This window comes from Tachysurus vachellii, chromosome 3 (genome assembly GCF_030014155.1).
Source record: "Tachysurus vachellii isolate PV-2020 chromosome 3, HZAU_Pvac_v1, whole genome shotgun sequence".
Classification (NCBI taxonomy): Eukaryota; Metazoa; Chordata; class Actinopteri; order Siluriformes; family Bagridae; genus Tachysurus; species Tachysurus vachellii.
The window spans coordinates 6238097-6251537 of record NC_083462.1 but is presented as its reverse complement, the minus strand read 5'-3'; the positions used below and the strand labels follow the sequence as shown (position 1 = coordinate 6251537).

The window sequence follows — 13441 nt, the reverse complement described above, 5'->3', positions numbered from 1 at the left end:
TCTGTTTAAGTTAAACTTCTACTTAGTCTGTAGTAACTGAGGACAGAATAATTAAAGACACGATTCTGATATTACATCTTCAACGAGCTGTCTTAACCTCACTCAAGATCGACTCAACGAATACAGCTCGGATTTAACGTGGATTATGTGTGATCTGTGATGCTTGTTGAATTATTTTCCGACACCTACAGTATATTTTTGTATTTCTGCAGACGGAGCGAACAAGAAACTACGCAGCACCATCAGGAGGAGCACGGAGACAGGAATCGCCGTGGAGATGAGGAACCGTGTGACGCGGCAGGGCAGCAAGGAGTCAACAGATGGAAGCACTAACAGTAACAGCTCAGAGGGAACGTGAGTGGAGAGGCGTAAAGTTTTTAAAGTCTGCATTATGTTGCTGAAGCCCTATGTGCCATATTTGTGTATTTTGCTCTGTTTCATGTTCAATAGTTTTATCTTCCCTACCACCCGACTGGGCCCTGAAAGCCAGTTCAGCGACTTCCTGGATGGCCTAGGCCCCGCCCAGATCGTTGGGCGTCAGACATTAGCCACACCCCCAATGGGTGAGTCTCATGCACAATTTTTCCTTATGTTATGGAAATTAATAAAATTAAAAAAAAGGGCTCATGTTTTTAATTGGTCAAGGGTTTAAATTTAGAGTCTGAAAGGATTTTTTATGAGCTTGAATCAGGAATATGTTTTAGGGTGTATTGCTTTCTTAAATGACATATTTAATGCATTTTTTAAGTAGTATGCTGTATAGTACAGTATATAGTATACGGTATTGTATTTTGCCCAATGGCATTTGATATAGACTACACTGTCTTTTGTCTCCACCTGCTGTTCAGTAAAGTAAATCGGAGACAAAAAAAAAATTAACACAACCATACAGTACATCCAGAAATGTCTTTTTATATTATTTTTATATTTAATCCTCAAGAAATCCTTATTATATATGTACTACTACTACTACTTGTACAACTACTACTACTACTACTACTACTAATAATAATAATAATAATAATAATAATAATAATAATTAGCACTAAACCTAAGTGGTCCATTAAAAGCATACATTCATATTCTAATTTATCTGTATTTCATTTAAACTAATCTGTATTTGTACTACTGCATCATTATTGTCCAATTGTGTAGGCGACGTCCATATTGGAGTGATGGATCGAGGTGGTCAAATCGAAGTGGAGATCACCCAAGCCAGGGGTTTAACGCCTAAACCAGGTTCAAAGAACATTCCAGGTAAAAAAAAAAAAAAAAAGTATATATATAATTAATTAATAATTATTAATAATAATTATATATATATATAGGGGGGCACGGTGGCTTAGTGGTTAGCACGTTCGCCTCACACCTCCAGGGTCGGGGTTCGATTCCCACCTCCACCTTGTGTGTGTGGAGTTTGCATGTTCTCCCCGTGCCTCGGGGGTTTCCTCTGGGTACTCCGGTTTCCTCCCCCGGTCCAAAGACATGCATGGTAGGTTGATTGGCATCTCTAGAAAATTGTCCCTAGTGTGTGATTGCATGAGTGAATGAGAGTGTGTGTCCTGCCTTGATGCCTGATGACGCCTGAGATAGGCACAGGCTCCCCGTGACCCGAGGTAGTTCGGATAAGCGGTAGAAAATGAATGAATGAATGAATATATATATATATATATATATATATATATATATATATATATATATATATATATATATATATAATTCATTAAGCAAACTATTCAGTGCAATGTAAAATGCTCCAAACCTCTAAAATTGTACAGAAAGGACGAAGTGTAGAAACATATTACTCAGTTTGTGTTCCTTGAATAAAAATAGATTTTATCCTTGTGTCTGCAGCAACGTATGCGAAGGTTTATGTCCTGGAGAATGGAGCATGTCTCTCCAAGAAGAAAACCAAAGTGGTGAAAAAAACACTGGACCCGACCTACCAGCAAACACTGCTGTTTGATGAAAGCCCTCAGGGGAAAGTATTACAGGTGGGAAAATGAGCCTCTGTTCTGTTCCCTGCATAATGCATTTATCCATTTGTCTCAGTGTTTATTTTTTACTTCTTTATTTTTAAGCTAATCTGATTTTCTTTTTTGTTTTTTTTTTGTTGTTTTTTTACTTGAGTTAGCAGTGAAGATTCTTTACATCTTATACATGACTTAACTCTTTTCAGAAATCCTAGAATCCAGTCAGGTTAGCTCTTGTTAGTTAGCTCATTTTTAATTAGCTGTAAGAATTGTTTGCATGTAAGAGTATGGCTTAATTCCTCTCAGATATCATGTCAGGTTAGCTCATGTTATTTTGCTAGTTTGTATTTGCAGTAAGAATTGTTTGCATGTAAGTATATATTCCTCACGGAAATTCTGTCAGGTTAGCTCATGTTATCTAGCTAGTTTTATTAGCAATAAAAATTGTTTGCATGTAATGTATGGCTTAATTCCTCACAGAATCTTGTCAGATTAGCTCATGATATCTAGCTAGTTTGTATTAGCAGTAAGAATTGTTTGCATGTAAGATTATGGCTCAATTCCTCTCAGAAAACCTGTCAGGTTAGCTCATGATAGTTAGATAGTATTTAATTAGAAGTAAAATTGTTTGCATGTATAAGTATGTCAAAATACACTCTGAAATCCTGTCAGGTTAGCTCATGCTAGTTAGCTAGTTTGTATTACCGTAGCAGTAAGACTTTTTTTGCGGGTATAAGTATGACTTAAATTCTTTCTGAGATCCTGTCAGGTTAGCTCATGTTATCTAGCTAGTTTTTATTAGCAGTAGGGCTTAAATTCTCACAGAAACATTACATTTACATTACAGTTATATATATTACACTATATATGAAGAAGAATCCAGGAAGTAACTTCACTTTCAGGACAAAATCATAGTGCCTCTGTGGTTGTTGTAGCACTAATCATTTGCCTGACTGTCCTCTAGGTGATTGTGTGGGGTGATTATGGCCGAATGGACACCAAGTGCTTCATGGGAATGGCCCAGATCCTCCTGGACGAGCTGGATTTGTCCTCAATAATTGGGGGCTGGTATAAGCTGTTTCCCACTTCCTCTCTGGCCGAGCCCAGCATCGGTCAGCTGACCCGACGCCTCTCCCAGTCCTCACTCGAGAGTGCCACCAGTCCCTCATGCACCTAAAAAAAGCCCTTTATCTTCTCTCTGTGTCTTTAGGGTCCCATTCTCTTTTTTGTGCAATTCAGTCTTAAATGCAACACAGTGAGTGGAAAAGCATAGGTTGCTATATTGTCCAACACATACATACATACATACATACACACACACACTCCATTCCGTCAGTTCCGTCAGTTCTTATTGTGTCATTATAATATAGCAGGAGACGAGAGTTAAATCACACACACCATTTCTCCCACAAGCTGGAAGGTTGCTAATCCAGAAACTGGAAGGTTGCTAATCCAGAAGACACACAGACACACACAGAAATCAACAGTCGAACGTGTAACAAAATAGAGAATTTGATTGTTGTTTGATTTGATTTGACAGTAAGATTTGGCTTTTCAGATTTCTCTTTCTCTCTATCTCTCTCTCTCTATCTCTCTCTCTATCTCTCTCTCTCACACACACACACGCACACTCACACACATACACACACTTTTCAGAAGTTTTAAAGATTATGTAGCATTTATACATGCGCACATCTTAAAGAGCAGCAGGCTTATGATCATCACGCTTACGATACCCACCCCACCTCACAACGAAAAAAAAGAGTTTCACTTCTTCTGTTTTCCTAAAACTCTCTATGCCAAACCTGCTCAAATGTTTGTTTTTAAAACCAAAGCAATTCTTCTTATATGTAGTGTTTGTAGAGTATGGATATGTAGCAGAGTCAACGACTTTCGGTGAGATGCAAAAACAAAAAGAAAAAAAGATCTTTAGAGTGTAGAGTCTAACGTTTTCACAGTCAGATCCAGAATGGCTTCGCCCTTGATAAAGATAAAGCTGTGGGAAATAAACAGAACAGATGACATTTTAAAATCAACTCAAAGACATATTAACTTCATGTCACAGAAACACAGCTGTCAGACAGACACTTTTCTTTATACATGGCTGCGACCTCCATCAACAAGCACACCAGCGCTGATCCTTTCCCTTTAATTACCCAGAATTTTCGAGAAGGATTTATTCGCATTTCTTCAACAGATTAACAAATTGTCCCGATTTTAATTCCTTACATCACGATAATTGCCTTCAGCACGGTTTACATGATGAGATTGCCTTCCCTGAGCCTATAATGCTGCGCTCAAAACAGTCAAAAATTTCATCCCTTAGAAGACAACGTCTTTGTGCTGCCTCTAGGCTCAGACTGGGTCGGACGTTTATCTCAGAAGCACAAACACTGCCCAAAAGATTCTCCTCTAGAAGTAACTTCTATCTTAAAGGGAACTGTTATTTAGATCATCAAGTATCCTCGATACATGAGTTATACAGTACACAGTATGTGCAGTATATAGCGATTAATCATATCAGTGGTGGACAAATCACAAGCTTCTTCATTATACTGTAGTGAGTGTAATGAATAGCTGGATAATTAAAAAAAAAAATGATCAGAGGAAAAAAAAGCACTATGAACTTTCACCAAGTAGTTTTTACTTAGTATATCTTTACCCATGACATGTTTCTATATGGTCTATTGTGAAGTCAAATACTAAAGGCTACATTCGTTATTTAAATAATAATTTCCTGGAAACTCCAGGGTTGGAGGATCGATTCCTGTCTCCTCTCTGTACTTTAAAGGTTTCCACCAGGTACTCTGGTTTCCTTCCTCAGTCCTAAGACATGCCTTGTAGGCAGATTGGCATTGCTAAATTGTCCACAGTGTATGCATGAGTGTGTGAGTGTAGCCTTTGATGGATTGGATGTTGCAGATTCCCTGAGACACTATGTATAATAAGTGCTAAAGTAAACGGATGGATGGATAAATAGATGCAATAAATTTCCTTATACAGATGATTTATTTACATAAAAATATACAACAGTGCAAAACTGTCCAACACCTCTGACATACAGTGTAATTACTGTATGGCTATGAATCTTCCTCTCCACAAGCATTTAAGAAAGCGTTAGATTAGATAAGTTTGGGGTTTATTCATATGTAATGTTTCTGTTCGACCAAACCATGGCACCGAGCAGCACGTTAAACCGGAATAAGTTTTATGATTTGTCCATTTCTGTGTACGATGAAGCATATTCCAGCTCCACAGATCAGTTCTGCTCATTGTAAAATGATGATTCATTCTGTATTCAAACACATTTTAGTTCAGTTTTAGTTCAAAACTGCAGAACCTTAAAAACTCAAATATACACCAAGGTTCAGATTTTGGTCAGAATAAAAAACTAACCTATAATAATTCCATTAGTCCTGATGATAGAGTTTGAGTCAGGTGTATGAAACGATTTCCCCTCAACAATTACACCATTTTTACTTCACACAGACTAGTTCTTTTCTTTTTTTTTTCCCCCTCATCCTGTTTCTGATGCCAAAATGTGCCTCGGATGTAACAGGGAGTTTATTTTTAGCATCAGAACACCGTAGCACTTTCTCCAAGTCCCAGTGCCATTTAGGATTTGATGTTTATAGATTGTTGACAATAAGGGCTTTTTTCTTTTCCTGGTAGCACTTTGTCCTGATGGCAAAAAAGAGACCACATCTTACACATTTTCATAAACGTCATGAAATACCAACAGACTTTTAGTTATCTTCCATTTTGATTTCACTTCATTATTTATTCATAAATTTTTTGACATGGGTCATTATATATGCTGTATGTATCTATCCTTTATGTTTATCAAGGGTGTTTCTGATTCAGGATTCGAGGGGTGACTGTCAAGACGCACACCCCCCACAAACACACACACACACACACACACACACACACACACACACACACACACACACACACACACACACACACACACACACACACACACTCTTCTAAAGGGCAGGGCTCAACTTCACCAGTCAGGTTATTTAAATGCACATAATATCTGTTACATATGGTAGCATAAATGTATGAATTCAAACAGAGGACATTATATATAAATATAAAATATAGATATTATATAAAAATAAGATATTTGTGTTAATGTATTTATTATCTGCATGTTTACTCACAAAAAACAATATAAAGTGTTGTTTTAAGCTTGCCTTTAAACGCATATAGACTATATAGACTGCATTTATTTTGCAGATGCTGTCGTTTTCTTTCTCTTTTTACTTTTTCTTTTTTTTTTTTTGATGAATGTCGGATCTGCACTGAAGGGTAGCTTCATGACAAGGCTCTGTTCAGTTTCTCCGGCTGTAAAGTGAACCGACGTTCAACCGAACAACTAAACCAGCAGCTCGATTTGTAATACAGAAGAGCAAAAAAAGTGTCATGAACATGAATTCTTATTAACAAGCACGGTGGACCTCCTGGGGCGGGTTTTGGGACGATGGAGCATTTTCTTTCGACCAGCATCTAGATCTAAACGTCTAAAGGCCTTATCCTGGAGGTCATAAGTGGAAATGAATATCAATAGCCTGTTAATCAAAGCCCAAGACTGATGGATTTTCTCAGTGAGTTCTTTAAATGCTGGGATTGTAGCTAAACAGTTCAAATTGTCTTCTCCAATCGGCCTTAGGCACAATGGAGACTTCTCAAGATGTTTCTTGTTTGTTTTTTTTTTTAAATGTGGTCCTTCTTATATGTCTTAGATCTGGACACAGGATTACATGTGTTGAGTTTTTTCACATCTCTTGTATCATCGCACATATCATTCTCCTCATGAATGTCTCAACATTTACTTTCTCACATGTGTTCAAGGATAAAAGTCACAATTAAGGAAGTTTTTTTTGACCATTTTCCTTCACGGTCAAAGACACTACTGAAAATTAAGCTTGGTGTTTACAGTGGGGAAAAAAAAAACCCACATACTTGATTAAGACATTTAAAATTTGTTTCCTGCATCGACGTAATAATATTAATCAGAATCGTAATAAGTGTGCTATGTTTTGATTGAACGGGAAGTAAGTTAATCTACTCTGACTACATCACTACATTTATGAAAACTTTTCTAAATAAGAGATTTATGCATTCACAATGTATGATCATGACACATAACGTTATTCCGATAGACAGGAGCATTCGCAAGAACCGATCTGAAATCCTCTTGAAAACTGGTCTGTGGTTCACTTTATCATCAGCGTTTCTGAAGGAATACTTCTATGTGAACACAAACCTCAAATTTTAAGCTCCGCCCCAAAATGAGCCCATGTGAAAAAGCTCTTACTGCTCTCTTTCTGTTCTCTCACATGAAACAGTTTATTTACCTATTCAGATATTTCTGTACACAGTGACATGATAATGTTTAAATCAGAATATCCTAAGACAAACGCACATTTGGGCCTTTTGCTTTGTTTACACTTGACCTGAAGGCCAAAAAGACTTCCATAAGAGCTTAAAAGCTAATTCGAAACAAATCGGCAACAATATTAGCTTTAAACCAAGCTCAAGTCTCCAGAATTATTTGCTGTCTACATTTGTTTGTCGACGTCTTTTGGCGATTTTCTTTAAAGCGTCATTACATTTTATAAGAAACATGCTCTGTTGGACAAACAAGCTTATATACAATCCTAAAAAAAAAAAAAAGATTTCAGGGTTTCTTTTAAAGTATCACCATCCTCTCCCCTTTGACATTCATGTCGCTAATACTCACAGAACCGAGATCAAGATCTAGAGTATAACTTTCTTACATTGCTTCAGTAAGAAGTGTGTGTATTTAAGGTTTAATTTTATTACTAACTGAGAAGAAACATCTTTTTTTCTTTAATGGTTCCTATCTGACTGTACTTTCTCACAGCTGAATGTTTTGTCTGAAACTCTGAAAACTCTATTATTAGATATTACTATTTTTCCATGCGTTTTTTATGTATACTGGGCACTTGAGATTGTACATGTCCTTTACCTGTAAATGGAGTAATCACACACTCTTATTGGCCTTGCAGGTTTTCAGAATTACAAGAGCAGATAACAAACACTGAATGCTTGAATACTTGTATACTAGTCATTTTTTTTTCCTTCAGGTCTAGTAATTGGTTTTGTTGTGTTGGAATCGGAAACCTCTGAGCTTTCTCTTCCTGTCTTGGTCATTTCTGTAGTTTGAATGTGTTGCACTGGGATGCAGTGGGCACCATGGATGCATCACAGGCCCAGGGTTTCTTCCTTGGGTTGGGTAAATGCTCGAAAGTTGCCCTGACTTCCTCTCTCCTCTTTAAAACATGCAGGAAGGTGGATTAGATCAATTAAATTGGCTTGAGATGTGAATGAGGCTTGGCAGCCCATCCAGGGTGTATTCTCACCTCACATCCAGTGTTCCTGGGTTCCAGGCTACAGATCCACCAAGACCCCAATCGTTATTTATGTCTATAATGTCCATAAATCCTCCTGGATGCTTTAGGTAATGATGTATACACTGTACATAGTGTACATTCTGTATTCAAGTCCACACTAACAGGGAAGTGAAAGCTGCATGATTTTGCAAGCTTGTTTTAAGAACGCTGTTTGTAAAGCTAGAGTTTTGTGTAGTTCGCCTCTGCCTCAGTGTGTTCTTAATGCTTCAACCAGAAAAAAGTAAACAAAGACAACACTTTAAACTTTAAAGCGATCTACTCCAGACTGAATGATGAATCACAAATTGTTTACCAGTGTGAGGATTACAGTGCTGAGGTGACACCGGTTTTATATGGCTGCCCATATAGAGGATGAGCTTTGTATTAAAATGTGGAACTATTGAGAACTAAGGTTACTAATCTCACTAAAGTTACAATAGTGTGACAGACAGTGTCATGGTTCCTGTTTTTTCTTATGACTTAATCGAAATGAGATGAGACTCGCTTGTTAGATTGTTCCAGATTTTTAAAAGAGATCAGGGTTGTAACGTGATCTTGTGTTTTCTTCTTTTCAAATTTGGTCCAACCCTTTATCTAGCACTTTCATATCACACAATACATATCAACCAAGCAGAGAGGATAAAGACTAACACTTGCTTCCACTGAGACATGTAGCTGAAGCCAGCCAACTACACGTGAGCCAAAAAAACCTCAGAGAAAACAGCTGTCTGCCCTCTTACACATACCTGAGCTCACAGATACCCACAATGGGCTGGTTTTGCTCTGACTGACTGGTGATATTGAATCTCATCCTTATCACCCAGAGAACAAGGCCAGGTTTTCTTGGACTTCTGGCCAGATATGTTGGTGTCCGGATTTAGTCATCAGGTTTCTGCCCTGTTAAGGCTTTGAGAGTTCAGGTTATTGCTTGTGGCATTATATATAACTGTATTTGTTACAATCCAACAAATTCACCGTTCCTGTGAATTCAATGTGAGAAATTTAAAAGCCAATTTGCAGAAGCTTTCCAAGCTCTAGTGTTTTACAAAAGATTTCTTACTAGAATTAACTGTAGCAAGAAATGTTTGTCTGGAATATGTATTTTCACTGACTGGAAATGGCATGACATTGATGTATCGTAGAATATTTAGTAGCTAATTATTTAATTAGTAGCATGGATATCATTGTGTACTACATACAGTACACCCGTTCAGCCGGTTAAACCCTGACAAACCATAACATATGGCTTTTGGTATACGATACAGATACGTTTATAATGTATTTCATTACACTCGCCCGTTGCTTGCGATGCACTGTGGGTTGTTCACAGTATTTTGACCACCGAAACTTGTAAAAAAAAAAAAAGTTTGAAGTTCTAGTATGTAGGACAGTTTATAAAATACACAATGTTCGAGTAAGTTCTTGGCTCGTGAGATTCAGAGACTTGGTGTTAGGAAGCTGTTGGGATTGTTAGTGATGAAACCCTTTCTATTTTTGTGAGGTTTCCCTTGCTAGCATGTTTTATATTTGTTTGACTTTCCTGATTTCTAGATCCTGATGATTTATATACGGCTTAAATGCTCAAAATTTGGATCGGTTTGGAGTTTTACACCAAATGGCAGGCCTTTTCAATTGTTTGTCACTTTAACATGCGTTGAGCTATCGTGAGATGTCGTTTTATTTTTTTAAACAAAACCGGAACAGGGAGTTTTGTAGAGAGGAAGAGTGTGTCAGTAGATGATGGAAGATTTTCTTATGCCTGTATGTTTTCACGAGGGCTTTGTGAAGTCATTTATTTGACTTTATTTTGAAGGTGTGTTATTGCTGTGCTGGAATCCTATTTGATCGATTTAAAGGCTTGAGTATTTTCCTGTGATGTATCTGTTTGCTAACAAAGATTGATGAATGTATTAATTTGATTAGTACTGAAATGAAATGAAGTAATTGAAATTGCTCGAAAACCACCAATTTCCACCTCTTAAAGACTGCGGAGGGATTTTTATTTCATTTTGCTGGGTGTTTTTAAAAGCGCTTTTTAATCTCAGATCAAAAATGGATCTTTTTCTGTTTGTAATCTCTAATCGAGGGTCTGTAGGGATTATAACATGTCATATGTGTCAACAACAACATAATATGAATTTGGCTCTTTTGTAGCATGACTTTGCCTTCCGTTCAGTTTGCAATAACCTCTAAAAGACGGTCCGAAGAAAAGGTCGGGGTTTAGGCTAATTCGGTTCAGTTTTGTGTATAAACCCAACTCACAATAATCCTTTTGTATTCATTTCATTTGCACTATATCTAGGATTTTAGAAAATCACTTTAAGTGACAGGAAACAATACAATGCACTCATATGCTCTAATGTTAATTTTTCTATCTAGGCAGCCTAAATAGGGACACAAAATAAGGCTTCTGCACTCTATGTAGTGCACTAACTTCTTACTCCCTATGTAGGCAACCTATTTAGGATAAAAAATAATGGCTTCTACACCGCATTGCAATGCAGTGCGCTATATGTTTAGTAAGAAGTCATGTGTTTATGACATCAGCCACCTATTTTTGGTCATATTTATAGTATAAATAGCGCACTAATGGACATGAATCATAACTAAAGCTATGTTCACACATTCAGAGATTTATTTATTTATTTATCTATTTATTTTTGTTTAGGTATTCTTGTTACTGATTGTCATATCAATAAGTCCACTTGGTCTTTAGCTACAACTCAAAATGTCTGCAGTGCAATGTAGTGTTATTACATTATATAACATATTATTTCAATTGACTGTTGGTTGAGGTTATTAACAGCAAAGTTTTTTTAAAGTAGCAAAAGCAAAAAGCAACAACATGGAGTTTGTCTGCTTGTGTCTAGTCTTAGTCCATCAGTCATTGCGAGTCTTTTTTTTTTAAGTGTTGTTAAAAAGAGCACAAAAAAAAATGAAGGTGTTTTTTTTTTCCCCTTGTGCATGTGGAAGGATTTTAAAAGTACAAATACTGAGACAGAGCATCAACAGAAATGTAGCTTCCCTTAAACACAACACCTGGTCATGTTATGTATTAAAGCTTTCACTGATGTGCTGAAGGAAGTTAAAAGGGATCAGTCTTTAACTGGAGCTAGAGAGGAGCTCAGGTGTGTGGAAATTGTGATTAAGGTACACACACTCACCACTAATCTGTCTTTGTGCATTGTAAAGGGGGTAACAAAGTAGACTACTGAAAAAAAGCTCACAACTGAAATGGAAACACTATAGGAAAAGGAAGCTGTAATTTTCTACTTGTGCTTTGTAAACGTTTTCTATGTGCAGTATTTGATAATGTAAAACTGGTATTTTTGTGGTTTGTACGCTGAGGAAACGATGATTTAAGGTGCACGTAGTTTTTTAAGAAAACTAGAAAGGATAAAAAAAAAGTTTCAAATCTGAAGCCTGTATCTGCATGCCCATTGAGTGCTGGAGGATGGAATTCAATAAACTTTTATTGGAATCATTGTTTTGTCTTGTATTATTATTATTATTATTATTATTATTATTATTATTATTATTATTATTTTACAAATTAAGTTAGTGTTGGAGTTAATTGATCTTGTAGCTGGAATTACTACTGTTATAGAAAATAAATCTGACCAATCAGATTTCAGTGGTACTGTGACATAATAAAATAGTATAGAACTGTGACGTATATAAAAAAAAGTACAGTAAATACTATAGTGTACTATACTAATCCATGCTATAGTATTGTCAGTCTCTCCATGCAAAAAAAAAACACAAGCAAACACCAATACAGATTTTCCACAGATTGGGGCCAAGATGTGCCGTGTGACGTCATCACAGCGCACATTCAGCCAAAACGCTTTACAATTCACTTGCGTGAACAAAAGTAACTACACGTGCCTTCACTCATAAGACATTGTGCTTGCAATTTTTCCAAATCAAGCATTGCAAATCTTAAAAAAGCCGCAAAATCAAGCTGTATAGCATAGCGTATTGTAGCAGAGCATAGTTTAGTTTAGTTTAGTTTAGTTTAGTTTAGTTTAGTTTAGTTTAGTTTAGTTTAGTTTAGTTAAGTGTAGTGTAGTGTAGTGTAGTTTAGTTTTGTATAGTATATTATAGTATAGTATATTATATTATAGTATATTATATTATAGTATAGTATAGTATATTATAGTATAGTATAGTATAGTATATTATAGTATAGTATATTATAGTATAGTATATTATATTATAGTATATTATATTATAGTATAGTATATTATATTATAGTATAGTATAGTATATTATATTATAGTATAGTATAGTATAGTATATTATAGTATAGTATAGTATATTATAGTATAGTATATTATAGTATAGTATATTATAGTATAGTATAGTATATTATACTATAGTATAGTATAGTATATTATAGTATATTATAGTATAGTATATTATATTATAGTATATTATATTATAGTATAGTATATTATATTATAGTATAGTATAGTATATTATAGTATAGTATAGTATAGTATAGTATATTATAGTATAGTATAGTATATTATAGTATAGTATATTATAGTATAGTATATTATAGTATAGTATAGTATATTATACTATAGTATAGTATAGTATATTATAGTATATTATAGTATAGTATATTATACTATAGTATATTCTAGTACAGTATAGTATATTATATTATAGTGTATAGTGTATTACAGTATAGTCTAGTCTAATATAGTATAGTATAGTATAGTATATTATAGTATAGTATAGTGTAGTGTATTATAGTATATTATAGTATAGTGTATTATATTATAGTGTATTGTAGTATAGTATATTATAGTATAGTATAGTATATTATATTTTAGTATATTATAGTATATTATATTATAGTATAGTATAGTATAGTATGGTATGGTATGGTGATGGCGGTAGTAGACCACTAGATGGCTCTCTGTACTGAGGGATACACTCACAAACATATTTTATATATATATATATAAATATATATATATATATATACACACACACACACGCACACGCACACACACAGGTTTTTTTGTGACG

General features: G+C 35.3%; 1 protein-coding gene across 1 annotated transcript in view; it reads left to right on the top strand.

Annotated features, from left to right (window-relative positions):
* Window positions 1–11883, top strand: part of rims3 (regulating synaptic membrane exocytosis 3) — a 57734-nt gene extending 45851 nt beyond the window's left edge. The window contains exons 3-7 of the mRNA XM_060865555.1: window positions 213–354; window positions 451–563; window positions 1156–1257; window positions 1855–1994; window positions 2938–11883. Coding sequence (XP_060721538.1) covers window positions 213–354; window positions 451–563; window positions 1156–1257; window positions 1855–1994; window positions 2938–3150 — 710 coding nt within the window. The 3' untranslated portion in view covers window positions 3151–11883. The remainder of the gene's footprint in view (window positions 1–212; window positions 355–450; window positions 564–1155; window positions 1258–1854; window positions 1995–2937) is intronic.
* The last annotated feature ends 1558 nt before the right edge of the window (window positions 11884–13441 follow it).